This window comes from Dioscorea cayenensis, chromosome 4 (genome assembly GCF_009730915.1).
Source record: "Dioscorea cayenensis subsp. rotundata cultivar TDr96_F1 chromosome 4, TDr96_F1_v2_PseudoChromosome.rev07_lg8_w22 25.fasta, whole genome shotgun sequence".
In the NCBI taxonomy this organism is placed as follows: Eukaryota; Viridiplantae; Streptophyta; class Magnoliopsida; order Dioscoreales; family Dioscoreaceae; genus Dioscorea; species Dioscorea cayenensis.
In genome coordinates this window covers 19945446-19960520 of record NC_052474.1, presented here as the reverse complement: position 1 = coordinate 19960520, position 15075 = coordinate 19945446, and the positions used below count along the sequence as shown (strand labels likewise).

The 15075-nt window shown below is 35.4% G+C and overlaps 1 protein-coding gene across 2 annotated transcripts; it reads left to right on the top strand.

The window, feature by feature from the left end:
• Positions 1-10727: 10727 nt before the first annotated feature.
• On the top strand, positions 10728-11933 carry LOC120259304. 2 transcript variants are annotated; one of them, XM_039266884.1, is made up of 3 exons: positions 10731-10902; positions 10994-11153; positions 11494-11933. In XM_039266884.1, the coding sequence occupies exons 1-3, from the start codon at positions 10771-10773 to the stop codon at positions 11556-11558; spliced, it is 357 nt and encodes a 118-aa protein (XP_039122818.1). In that variant the 5' UTR covers positions 10731-10770; the 3' UTR covers positions 11559-11933. The 2 variants fall into 2 exon arrangements, with proteins under 2 accessions (XP_039122817.1, XP_039122818.1); XM_039266883.1 differs by having other exon boundaries at positions 10728-10902; positions 10994-11933.
• Positions 11934-15075: the final 3142 nt, after the last annotated feature.

The window sequence follows — 15075 nt, the reverse complement described above, 5'->3', positions numbered from 1 at the left end:
ATCTTGAAGATCTTGATCGAGCTATTTTTAGTGTTTCTAATATGGAGCCAAATATCTTAAAGGACCCTGGTGGAGCTATTTTTGGCAATGCTCATAAACTTGAAGACAAGATCATAAGACCATATTTAGGTGATTTGATTGAAGATTGAAATAATGGGTGTGTATTTAATTAAAGAAAAGATCTACATTCACATAATGAAATGAGAGCACATTCAAGAACTCGATGAGAAACTATCAAGTCTATTAATGCGAAGATTTGATGCACCAAACTCGTGGGTGAGAATTGAAGATCAAGTTTGAGAATCTGAAGACCAAAATTAGGAGAAGTTTGGTTAAAAGTTTCCATGGAAGAGCTGGGGACGTGGCGCCTTCTCAGGGACCCAGCATGAGGAGCCGAGATAGAGCTTAGCTGCCTACTTGAACGAGACGGTCGCATCGACTCCTGACTCGCCCTAACGGGAGGCTGAGGGTCCTGAGGTCGTCCGGCAACGCAACTGCAACTCACCAAGCCGCAATGCACATGTCAGTAACCATGTTACAACAAATGGTGAGTCGCAATGCACCTGCGTTTCTAAATTGGGGTACCGCTGGAGATTCTAAAAGAGGTAATGCACATATTTGGGACGTTGAGGCGCCTCATATGTTTCCACCTCGGGTCGTAGGACTGTAAGTGACTCTCGGGAACTCGAGGAGAGTGAGCAAGATAATCCAGAGAGGGTAGTGTTCATTATTGTTGAGTGAGCGAGACAAGAATTGTGAATTTCATGTATTTTCACCCTTAACGGATTGTCATTTCTGTGACGTAGCAAAGAGGTTCAACTCAAGCACAAACCCAGTGTCTCCTCTGTTTGGTTTGAAAGTGAGCTTTTTCGAAAGGTCGCGAAAGGTTCAATTTCCAAACCACAAACCACACGCCGAACCAAAAAGTGCAGACTGCAGCTTATCGCCGCCTTGGTCAAAGCCCATGAGGTCCCAACAAGTTCCATTGATAGCCGGAAAAGAAGTGAGCTTCCCGGCCACACTGGCTCACCGCTGCTTTTGAACGGATCCAACCATCCATAGCGGACAGCGCCGCAGGACAGCAGCTGCCATATCAAGTCTTACTTCATGAGAGCGCATGATTTGCGCAGAAGTAGTTGAATGCGTCTTCCCTACTCTTAGTCGGCGAAGACGAACGTGATCAAGGAAGCAAAGAAAAAGCTCGCTTGAGTGCCCGGCAAGACATGCCAAAGCTAATGCTAATGGAAAAGCTCTCAAATGCACTGGAGGTGCTGATGAGAAACCAGCTCAAGTATAATGGAACATGCGACAGCTGAGAAAGCTTGGGAGATTCCTTCAAAACCATTCAAATAAGGGACCAACTTGGTAAGAGAATCCAAACTCCAAATGCTAACAACTATGTCTCGAGAATCCTTGTGTAGGATGAGAGAAGAAGAGACAATAGCTGCATGTTCAATCGCAAAATCGATGGACATAGCAAATCAGCTCAACAGCTCGGGTACAGAGTATCTCACAGGCAGGCCAGTCCCAAGAGCTACCCTTAGATCTCTCCCAAGATAGCACTTTGATGCTAAATGCGAATAGAAAAGCATGCCAAAAGATATCACAACTAAGGAGACTTGGATGGAGCTGATGGATCTCTACAGGTACATGCGAGGATGAACCGAATCCGTGTAGAAGAGAAGAAGATATAGCTCGGTAAAAATTGAAGCAACAAGCCCAGAGACGCCGACGATCAAGACATAGGAAGACGATAGTGAGAAATTGCCCTTTGGCCAAGAAACTCAAGTGTAAAATTTCAGTAGTACCCAGCAGAAGACAAACGCTGAAGATACAGCCATACTCACACTTCTATAACACTAACCGGCGAAATTTCAGGAATTTCTACATGGTAAGTCCTGCTACGCATCATGCCGCACACCTCCGAAGAAGTCGTCATGGGTTTAGCTATAGCCACGACCACCTCTTCAGCTGAGCACAACTACGTCACTTGACAAGATGCTCATACAACAAGAGTCTTGAAAAAGAGCTAAAAGAATGTCACAGAAAAGCTTCATACCGATGAAAAGACCATAACCATAATAAGACAGCGGAAAAGCGAGATTGATGAGTTACCTTTTCAAAACAAGTTCAACAAATAGAAGAGGCATAACGTGGAGACAAGATATGCAAAAAGTTGAAGCTCAGCATTGTGCCCCATCAAATGCCTCATGAATACAACCAAGTGAAGTATAACATGGAGAAGAGACACATAAGACAAGTTCCAAAGCATGCTTTCATTGTGTAAAGTAAGAGGACATATAAGACTCAAAGTGTCATCAATCCAAGGAAGTAGCATGCAGGGAACTGCATGAGTGCACTCGAAAAGCAAAGAAGTGGATTCCGAGCATGTCACCATTGTGGTGTCAGCAAGCCATCCGCCCAAGAGGTTGAAAGATGCACATGGCTAAAAGAGCATATGAGGCAGACTCCCTATACTAGAGAAAGAAGAAAGAAAGCAAGAACGTATGGGCTCGTAAAAGAGAGATTTAGAGGGTACTTTCATCAAAAAGATCCTCGAATAAGACAACCTGGTATTTTGATGGTCGTCATATGAAGACATGACAGCAACAAAGGTAGATGAATTACAAAGTAATGTCCGAACCGTGGGCATGTGACTTTTGACACGGCCGTCAAAGGCTGCGAGTAGTTGGAAACGGAACACTTCATCGCATCGAAAATTGATATTCTGCATGTGGGCAATGTCAAAGCAAATCTCTCAAGTATAAGTCAACTATGTGGATCGAAATCATGGTAAAATCTCACTCAATGGCTGTGTGTGTCGTCTATGATGAAAGCCAGTCATTGCCGCGTTCGAACCGCTCAAGATCTTCGACACTGCATATTTGCTAGAGAAACTCGAAGTCCGCTAAGTAACGTCGATCTTGCAACATCACTCGCTCCTAAATCGCACGAATGCGCTTTGGACATCCTCGACACGGTAGAATCGATGAAGATTAAGCGTAAATGAAAGCACTGGAGTGAAGCCCAAGCTATGCAAGGAAAGATGGTATGGACCAACTCCGGAAAACAAAGTCGCTTCTCACAAAAGTTGTGCAAGACAGTGGTACAACAAGAGTGCTTCGGAACTTTTCGCGTACATGGATTCTTATCGACCCACACAAACAGTAAAAGCTTGCCGTAAAAGATATGTATTTGTGTGTGATGATGACTATTCTAGGTAGACACTTGGGTGGGACTTTCTGAAAAGAAAAATCGAAACTTATGCAGCCTTCAAGAAGTTACAGCTTGCAACTCCAAATGAGAGAGCAAAATAGGAGATTGTCAAAACCGGAGGAATGCTGGTAGGAGATGAAAATGCTCAACTTGTCAATTTAGCAAAGAACATGGAATTGGCCACGACATCACAAGACCAAAAACTCCTCAACAAAACGGAGTGATTGAAAGGAAGAATCGAGACCTCCAAGAAACGCATAGAGTTATGCTGACTAAAGAAGCTCTCTACAAGATTTTGGGCGAAGCAATCAGTACTGCACGCATACATCACTGGTCAGAGTGTACATCTCGGCCTTCAACCAACATGACACCATAAGGAAATTCTGGAAAAGCAAAGGCCAAATCTCAAATACTTTCACACTCCTTTGAAGCAAATGTTACATTCCGAATGATAGAGATCAGCGGGAAAGTTCGGACAAGAAAAGTGATGGAAGGATTATTCACATGGATACTCCCATACAACCAGTAGCAGTATATCGAGTGTTCAATCTCAAGAACCAAAAAGTACAGATGGAGACCCATTAATGGACGCATCGCTGATGTATTTCCTCCGATATGAGACCTCAAGGTGCACACTCAGCCGAGCCAAACAAGCATACTCAATCTCGTAATAGCGACAGCGTATGAAGAGTTACAGTCGTATGTTGCAGTAACACAGTTGTCGATACAACACTAATCGCAACAACATGTATCACCCGCCGTGCGTGCGCTGTACAACAGATAAATGAATGCCGATACAAGCAGTGATGGGGTCATTCCGTGTAATCAGATGACGTATGAAGAAGATAATGAAGACATCAATCGTGCCTAAACCATCCTCATGGTGAATACAAAAGTGAAGAATCATCCTAGCTGCGAATGTGTGATTGCAACGCGGACCAGCGAAGAAGAACCAGACAAGCACGCAGTTGAGCGATTATCGGAGAACCGCTGCCACATGTTACGACATCTCTTTATCGAACCAAAGAATATCAAAAGAAGCTTTTAGTTGATGATGAACAACACCGAGCACTGTGCCGTGAAAGCAAGAAGAAGTCGAATCCGGGCCTTTGTTCGAAATGGCGTGGACATCGTCCCAAGGCCAAAGATGTGAATGTTATTTGAAACTAAGTGGATTTTCAAGAACAAGAGACTCGATGATAAAGGCAACATCACCAGTAAATAAAGCAAGACTAGTGGCTCGATGGCACGCGCTAAAGTCATGAGTCGACTTTTGATGAAACATTTGAAATGTAACCAGACTGCGCTTCGAATCCATCAGATTATTGTTAGCGTGAGTACGTTGTAAAGGGTTCGTTTACAGCCAGCAATGGATGCTCCAGAGTGCTTTTTCTGTAATGGTTTTCTGCATAGTGAAGCGGCATTTCGTGGGAGCAAACCAAAAGGCTTTTTGAAGATCCCCAGTCATCTGCATCAAGATTCAAATTGAAGAAGGCACTCTATGGCTTGAAGCGCAGCCTCGGCTTGCAGGCGAAAGGCCTGCACATTTTCACTTGAGTGTTGCTATCAAAGAGGAGTGGCAAGGCATTCTGGTCTATAAAAAGCCCAAACATCAGATCTTGGTGGTGGGCACAACGACGTCGATGATATCATATATTTGGTTCAACGCACAGGCAAAGTGGATGAGCTTTGTTCATCTCAATGCAAGAAGAGCCTGAGACGAGCATGGGTAGGTCAACTGACTCCATTGGGTTTCCAAAATCAAACAATGCAAAGAGTAAGGAATCTTTATTTCTCAAACCAAGTACGCACAGTAATCTGGTGAAAAGATTTGGCTTGGAAAAGGCTGTTAAATACATGACGAACACCTCAAGCGAATGTGAACCGTCAGTTGACAAAAGATGAGTATGGAAAAGATGTAGACCCAAGTCTCTATAGAAGCATGATTGAAAGCTTACTCTATCTCACAGCCTGACAGTGGTGCGAGATATATTCCTTCTAAGGTTGGAGTATTGTGCAAGATATCGCTAGAACACCAAAGTGAGTCTCATTCGACAAATTGCTAAACGATCATCAGACATGTTCATGGTAATCGCGGTATCATGAATTTCGCATTCAAAAAGACCTAAACTCACATCTTCATAGGTATAGTGGACGCAGTGCATCGCGTGAAAACATTGATGATAGAAAAAGCACTTCAGAGGATGTTTCATCTTGGTAACAACTTGCTCGTATGGTGAGCAGTAAGAAGCAAAGTTCCATCTCCACTCTCCAACGCAGCTTTTGAATACATTGGCAAACAGTAGTTGTTGTACTCAACTGTTGTGGACGAAGCAAAATGCCAGAAGACTATGGCTTACAAGTAACAAGGTGGCCGAATATATTTTGTGACAACAGGTGCAAGTAACTGAGTATATCCAAGAATCCAGCCCAACATTCCTCAGTAGACCAAACATATTGATCTGCAGGCACCACTTTATCCTAGATATCGTAGGAAAACAAGACAGCTTGTTATTGATTATGCTGGCAACATTGAAAAAGCACATGGCATTCACTTTACCAAACCCTTGATGCTACAAGATTCGAAAGTCGAGGGGTGAAATTGGCCTTTGCACAAATTCTAATACCTGATTGTAGACCCGCGAAACGCACCGAGCACATACGCGCTTTATTAATGTCGTCATAGAGCAGGAAAGAAAAGGAGAGTTCGACGACGTGGAGAGTCATCACGATCGACTTTCAAGATAGGGAGGAGAGTGTAGAAGAAGTCGTAAACAAGACTGTGCAACGAACCAAAAGTGAAGACTCTCGGCATCACCCTCGTAGACAAAAGTGAGAAATTGCCTCGTACGATCGAAGCTCCAAACCGACCGGGTGTATTTTTGTGTTTAATTTGTACATCACTAGTTGCGTGTAATCACATATTTTTGTAAGCACTCAGATGATTTTCAGAAAGTCTGGTGGGTCCCACGAAGTTGTACAATGTGGAGTCAGAACATGAGTCAGTCACTCCGTGCGTACAGCTGTGTCACTACGCCAGCGCGATTGTTAGGTGCTTAACCGCGACTATTATATAGCGGCATGGATTTGACACTCCAGACCAAGCTGACGTGGGTAGACTCAAGGTGGACAAAGCATACTGACGACGGATGGCTAAGCATGGTGACACGTGGCAAGGAGACTCTGGGAGGCAAGGCAAACATCTTGAAAGATCTCTGACGGAGCTATTTTTAGTAAAGCCTCTAACATGGAAGCGAAATATCTTAAAGATCTTGGTAGCTATCTAAGTAATGCCCTTACAACTTGAAGAGACAAGACTGCATATCAAGACCATATTTAGGTGATTTGATCGAAGATCAAATATGGTGGAGTCTCTAATTTTCAAAGAGATCTATCTCAGGGAGTGAATGATGAGACATGATTTGAAGAACTTTGATGAGAATCATCAAGTTCTATCAATCTACGCAGATTCTCCGGCGACCAAACCCGTGGAATCGAAGATCAAGTTTGAGAAATCCTCTGCACACCAAATTTATGTAGGGTGTTTTGCAGCCATGGAAGATTTATACAATCCATTTCAGCGCCTCATGTAGGGAATCGCCACGAGAGAGGGGAGGCAGTTAGAAGCACGGCAGCCCATCGAGATCTTAATGCGACCGACCGGACTAAGTACCACCGGAGTTGATGGGTCTTGGGAGGTCGTCCGCAACGCAACTGTAACTCATCAAGCTGTGCTAAAATGTATTATGTTGCAAACTTATGTTACAAATGTGAGCTGCAGGTAAATGTACCACCTTTTAAGGAAAAGTTTTTTAAATTAGTAGCCATGAGATTCTAAGAGGTATGTGCTATATCGGGACGGCTGGCGTTGCCTATATAAGCTCTGGCACTCTCGCCTGCAGATTGCAAGTGACCCCTCTGGGGAAACTTTGAGGAGAGCGCGAGCACCGTGAAGGTAATCTAGAGGCAGTTGCCTTATTATCATGAGTGAGTGAGTGACAAGTGTTTGTACTCTGCGTATTTCTCACCCTTTTAGTGGATTGTTTTTTCTCCGCCGCCCTGACGTAGGCAAGAGGAAGCCGAACCCAAGTTACCAGCAAACTCAGGTGTCTCCTTCTTTGTTTGGTTTGAGTTTCGGAGTTACAAGTAGTGTTCACTAAACCACAAACCACATCGCCGGAACTAAAACTCTCTTTTATTAAACACAAATATTTAAAATAAAAAAAACAAAAGAACAAAAATAGCTATAGGGTTAACCTTAAATTAATATGTTTAGCCGGTGTAAGCAAAATTACGTCGACATACCGCAAGCATGGAAGAATAAAAAAAAAAGAAATTTATTAATCAAATTATCATCATTTTAAAAATTAACTTGTATAATTAAATTACAAATCATTTAATCCTTATTAGTTCTTTCTTAATTAAAATAATATTTAACAATAAAGCATTGTCACTAATATTTTTTTTCTAATTAAAAGAAGTAATTTTGATTTTTTTAGACCAAAAAATTTTATCAATAATTTTCTACACCCAAAAAAGTTTTGCCAAGCTAACATGCATATGCACATGTTTTCAATTTCCTATGTACTCTGAGTACTAATATTAATCTTTTAAGTAAGTAATTAGTAGTTTAATCAATTAAATTATGCCTCGTAGAATGTTAATTACAATAATATGAGTACATATCTTATAATAATAAAAAAGTTATTAGATTTATTTATTATATTTTAGTACCAAATCATCTTCAATTCCAAGTCATCAGATCCTCTTTAGGTAGTGTAAATATTGCAAGCTTTTTTCTTATTTATTTCTTGAATAATTTTTCTCCAAGTCATGGAATATATAGGACATTTGTTGACTTATTCTTCCATTAAAATTTTCTATTATATTATTTCCCTTCTTCCCATGATCGATATTTTCATTTATTCATTTATGTATTTATTTTAAATTCAATGCTAGTATAAGAATACTTGGTGTAGATTTAATTCCAGAAACGAAAGTTTTAACTCAATTGAATTATTTTTTTTATTCAAAAGCAATATTTTTATTATATATAGTTAAGTTTAATTTATCTAACTATTTATTCTATAATCATTTAATTTTCTAACAAATTACTTGATTGACCTAGCTCATATTACAATTCCGTCTTTGGCTATGTTTACCAATCTATGTAATAAAAATAAATACAAATATATTTGATGATCTAGCTCTACTACTGTCTAGCAATAAGTTAACAAGTATACTAGTCGTTCAAGTAATAATATGTAATTAGTAGAGTGTTAATCCCACGAGAACTATGAGTACTAGTAATAACTCTCCTTCCATTACTAAACCGGCAAAACAATATGATTGAAAGAATTAAATCAAAGCATAACTAAATCAATGCAAAGACTAGCAAGAGTGATAGATCAACCAGAAAACAATCAATGATAAAGCAATACCAAGATAATGAATTCCCCTAAGACTTCTAACGCAACAAGACTTCAAATATTGGATTTAATCCGTGATTTATTGAACCATGGGTATTCTTAGATTATATTAATATCTTTTTCAAGATTATTAACTAAGTTGATTAATTGAAATTTCTTTTCTAATTAAATCTTCTTAAGATTGTACTAATAATTTGGTGCATCCTCTACTAGGTTTGACCAGAGGATTATCGTCGTCCTATTTTTAGGATTGCATGCAACTTCTTTCAATTATGGTAAACCCATTAATTTTTAAAAAGAGATTTCTTAATCTCAATCACATGAAATCAAATATGAATCGGTGTAATAATAATATTCAATTTAAGGCCATCAAGAACATACAATTGAATCACAATGACCATGAGCATTAAAACTGTTAGTAAAATAGAGAATATGTAGGAAAAATAAAGTAACCAATGAGACAACACAAACAATCAACACAAACAATCAATAACATACAATTGTTCATCAGTGTAGAGTCCTCTAATTACCAAGGTAGTCAGACTCGGACAGATCTGACAAGTTCAACCGAAAAAATTGAGAACATGTCATGTGGCTGGTCCGAGCATGCGCCATTGAACCGGGCATGAAAAACCCCAATATTAACCCAGTTGACCCGGACCGAGTCAACCATGAATCGGTTGACTCGGCCGGGCAACCGGGTCACAATGGTAGGACCAAAGTACTTGCAGCGGTATCCTATACTTGAGCACAAGTTAAAAAAAAAAACATGAGACTCATCCCATTCATAGGATTAAGCTTGGGTGGCTGTGATTAGCTAATTGGAAAAGATCTGTTGACCAATCACTTAGCACAGTGCAACGTTTTTGTCAATCACGAGAAGAATCTCATGGCAAATTATTAATATTATTTTTCAATTTATAATCAATAAATAGAATTACAATATATATATATATATATATATATATATCATAAATATAACAACAAAACTTAACCAAATCATATGTAAAAATAAAATTCATTAATATATTATAATAAATATTTTATAAATATTTCATTTTATTAAAAAAATATAAATGAGCATAATTTCATTGTAAAATATAAAAATAAAAATATTTCAACTAAATAAAAAATTATAAGAAAATTTAAAAAAAAACTAGTAGATTGATAAATTATATAATTTACAAATAAAATTTATCTTACATATAAAAGGATAAAAATTAGTGAGTAAAATTTCTTATAATATAGTCTAACAAAATCAACTAATAAACAAATAAAAAAAATAAACGAAAATAAAGCCCGGAAAAATTTAATAACTATATATTGATATATTACATTGGTTACTAATTCACAAAATTGAGAAAACACTGGCATGATTAAAAATATTACTATATATATAACCATCTATCAATTCAAATATCATATTTAAGTAGTTGCTTTTTAATTATAATAATAGTTCTAATATTATTTTTTTTTATTAATTATTATAATATATTTTTAATATTTTATTATTGACCCTTATTTGATCTAGTCAAATCCATCGACCCCTGACCTCTGAATTTGGTCAGGTTAATGCCCGGGCCGGATCTGCCTACTTCTAATCACCACTTGTGGTGGACGCCACCCCTATATACCTGCTCACCCCCTCTTTATATTGTTCGCTATTTGTATTATTATTATTTTTTTTATAAATCCAAAAGTATAGCTTTTATTTTTTTTTTTCAAAAGGAGTACTCAAGTCACCTTCAATCGGACTCTAGTGTTCCCTCTTATGAAAACAAAGTTTTGCTTTGCAAGAGATTTATCATCATCAAAGAATTAAGCTAAGATAAACATTTAAATTGGAAAACACATACACACATTGAGAAAACCAAAAAAGAAAAAAAGGACTGAAAAAAAGATAGATCACCTCAAAGATGCATCTGAAATATTCCTTGTATTAATAGAAAGCATAAAAGTCTCCCACCCAACATCATGTCAACATATCTCTCACACTCTCCTTATCTTTCTCTCTTTGTTGACATCACTTGTCATCATCTAGTTTGTTCTCATCCTCAAATACAAGAGACTTGTGTAGTTATATATTATCCCAAAACACAAGTCTCTAGTCTTTGAGGAAAAAACAATGGCAAGTTTGGAAGAAGAGAAGCTTGTCCAAATGGTTCATGAGTTCATAGAATCAGAACAAGAACCAGAACCAGAACCATCATCACTTCCAATCTCCTCAATCAACCACTCCTCTACCTTCATTCTTCAGGTACTTCATTCATTCATTCATTCATTTCTTTCCTTAATTTCTTTCTTTATTTGAGATCATAATATATTATATATGTATATACATGCTTTAGGGAATACTTGGGAGTTACACAAAGGAGGAGATGGAAGTGATGGAAAAGGCAAAGGAGTTTGTGAGGGAAATGAAAGATGAGAAAATGATACAGAGGAGTGATATAATGAAGAGAAGGTTGATGATGAGTTTGAGAAAGCATGGCTTTGATGCATCACTATGTATGTCTTCATCTCTTGCTTATTATGAGTACATAGACATAGTCAATAACTTGACATGTAGATTAATAATAGACATTGAGTTCAAGTCTCAGTTTGAGCTTGCAAGACCAACAATGTCTTATGCTCAACTTTCAAGCTCACTTCCCAACATATTTGTTGGAAGTGAAGAGAAGTTGAAAATGGTGGTGGCTATACTAAGCTCAGCTATACAACAGTGTTTAAGAGAAAGTGGACTTCATGTACCTCCATGGAGGAAGTCTAGTTACATGAAGTCTAAATGGTTTTCATGTTGTAATAAGGTCAATCGTTCCATTGTTATTCCTTACCATAATTCATACAGGCTCAAAGATAAGAAGAAGGAAATCATGCAAGTTGGAGGGCTTTCTAGTCAGTTCTCTCAATTAACTGTGAATTGCTGATGATGAACTTGGGAAAAAGAAGTTCAGAGTTTTGTTTTACTGAAAACTTTTTATATATATATATATATATATATAAATGGCAGCTTTTGTTCACATGGGTATGTTTGTTGGAAGTTTGGAACTCAAGTGATATATATTGGAACTTGGAAACTTTTGCAGAGAAAAAGCAAGGGAAGTGGGTGATGGATTTTATGCAATTTGGGATCACTCAAATGTCACTGTTTAAATTTCCATCTAGTGATGCATTGTGTTTTTCTTTTAAAAAGAGTATAATGATTGATTCTATATTTATGTAAATATATATATATATATATATATATAAATGAAATTAAGATGAAATTATCTGTTAGTCTATGAAACTTCCCAGGACAAATCAGCTAATATTTTGATATATATTTTAATCTTCTCTTTTTCATTGTGTTATTTTTATTTTATTTTTTTTTTGAATAAAGTGGATAAACCACGAATTTATTAATGAAGAAAGAAACCTGAAAAATAAAGCATGATGAGAAAAACAATGTCGATAACAAATAGAGGAAAAGAATGCTTATCCTCACCGAGATGAGGAAAAATAAGGAGCGTAAAAAAGAAAAGGAAAAAGGCAGAGAAATGCTCGACTGAAGTACTCATCGGAGACAGAGGCCTCGAGACAGCGTAGCTAATTACTCCCGAGTCGAGTTGGACGCCCATATCGTCGCGTGAAGTCGACGGATCTGAGCGCAAGTTTAAGCGAGCGATTTATCTTCCCGAACACCTTCGAGAGGCTTCGTTGATGAGATTCAGAATCTGCAGAAATCCAAGAAAGAATCATATAAGCAGTTTATTATAAAATCTGGAGCGCATTGTGTTATTTTTAGATTTTAGTTTATTATATGTTTATAAAACTCTGAAATACTCTCAATTATTAGTAGAACAATTCTGCCAAGTCATGCCATTCTATTTTTCTCTTTCTTCTTATATTTCACTTGTGTGATGAGTATTAACATCTCTAGACTCACTACTTAGCTCCATCTTTTTATATATATATATATATTTCACTTTTACTTATCATTGTATCTTATGCCTAAATAAAGATACTTTTTTGGGCCTCAAATTGCTCTAGTGTAAAAGGTCGCTAGTAATTAAAATTAAGATTTCATTGGTATAATTGTAACTTCTAATTTTTTTATTTTATAATTTTATAATTAAGGCAAACCATTTTTTCACATCAATGGTAACTTAGTAACTTACTAAAACCCTATTGAATTCGAAAATTAAATTATGTTTTTAAAAAATATAAGTGGATTGGGCATATGAGAAAAACAAGAGCATAGATTGGGGATTTCATAAAAATAGGAGAAGCTCTGACTATTGATCTCTAATAATTAATTTTAATTTTAGATAGAAGTATATTTTAAAATCATGTATAATTAATATCGATATAAACGTATTTTAGGTAGAAGTGTATAGTTTTGTTCAATGAATTATATATTTATTATAAATCATAAATTTTAAATAAAAATATTTATTTTGATGTAAGGATTAATTATTATATTTTTAGAATAAAAATATAATGAAAAAAATTATTTAGTTGGAATCTTCACAAAGGGATGTAGTAATAAATGTGATCCTTTGCTAATTAAATATGGGCCGGACGCAAAGTAGGACTGGTGATGTGATTGGACCAGCTTTAAGCAATGGCAGTGCCATCATTATTCATATATTTTATTATTAGTAAATTATTAGTATTATTAATTACTACTGTTATTATTTAAATAAGATTTTAATCAAATTTAGAAAATAATTGAAAAATAGTTTTTAAAACTAAGAGACAACCGTGAAATTAAGAGAGGGGAAAAAATCTAATATCATAGCCCAAACTCATATACCATAAAAATATGTACTTATCGCCTTAAAAAATTTAAATTGGATTAATTTAGACATAAAATGTTTGACTTGAATTTTGAAACAATTCTAATATATATATATATATATATATATATATATTTCATTATTATAGAATTTTATTTTAGAGTTTAACCTATGATATTTTTAGAGTTTATTTTTCACACGAAAAAGAAATTATTTTGACCCTTGAGATGAAAGAGGGTATTTTGGTCTTTTTAGAATTCATTTTAGAGTCTTAAAGTGTCATTGTGACTTGTGAGCATTTATCTTTTAAAAAATTTAAAATGTGTTTTAATCTTTGTGAGAAAATTAAAAATAGATTGATTGGGTTTATAAGGAAAAAAAATCACCACTTAATGAATTTAAATAATTCATGTATGAACCAAAATTTAATAGGTATTGGTTTTTCTCTCACGGAAGTTCATTGTCATCGTTACACATCCATCATATTAATTACATTTTTACTAGTAGAAGTAAAGACACATATTGTTTTGATTTGTATAATTTATTTCTTTAGTGTAATTATAAAAATTAATTTATGGATTAATGCTTGTGAATATTGAGTTACTTGTGATAAAGTTGGACAAGTGAAAATAAAAAATTAATTTGAATACTACTTGGATTAACTTGAAAATAATATTAATTTAAATTTAGATTCAAATTAAATCATATAGTTTATAGAAGTTTTGACAACCTAACCATTGGTATTAAAGCATTTATAGCTCTCCCTAGTATGGGATACATATTTTTTATAATTATTAATAATTATTATGTTTCCTTATTTGATTTGATTAAATTTAAAATTTTATTTTATTTACTCATTGTCTACAATCTCTATAAAAAGTTATCTTATCTTTCTATTATAAGAAATATAAAATAGAAAAATGTCAACTATCTTGTATAGCTTATTTTATTTTTTATTTTTAACATATAAAATCATCCTCTTTTGATTCCATTTGCTTTAAATATTGATAGTCTCTGCCATGTCTTGCTACTAAGGGTTTTTTTTATTAACAAAATAAATAATTTAAATCAAGACTATGCACAGAAGATAAGTAACCGATCTGTACCCTCATTTTATGTGGGCTGAAATTTGAGCATTTCTCTTCGGTAGAAATAAGATTACTCTAAATAAAGTATTCAATGTCAAAAAACAAAAAATTAATATGTTGAATTAAATAAATAAATAAATAAATAATTAATTAATTAATTATGGAAGAGGGATCAATTATCCGAACCCATAATGGATTAAATTGGACAATGAAAAAACTGAAATCTACTCTTGAAAAATTGAAAGTTAGCATTTGAAGAAACCGAACCGCTCTTCCAATCTATCATGTTCTTTCCATTGAAGGAGCATGGGTATTCACAAGAATGTTAACTCGGAGACTCTAATACAGTCTATATATAAATGTTATAAACATTATAATTATTTAAATCAACTTAATTTTAAATTATCACTAAAATTAATTTTAATATGAATTAAATTTAAATTAATAAGTAGTTTTCATCTTGCCAGTTGCCACTAAAAGTTGCTCTTCTATCTAGACCCAGATTTGTTTTTTATTGTCAGAAGCCTGACCCGACCCGAATTATAAAATATATATTAGTAATTA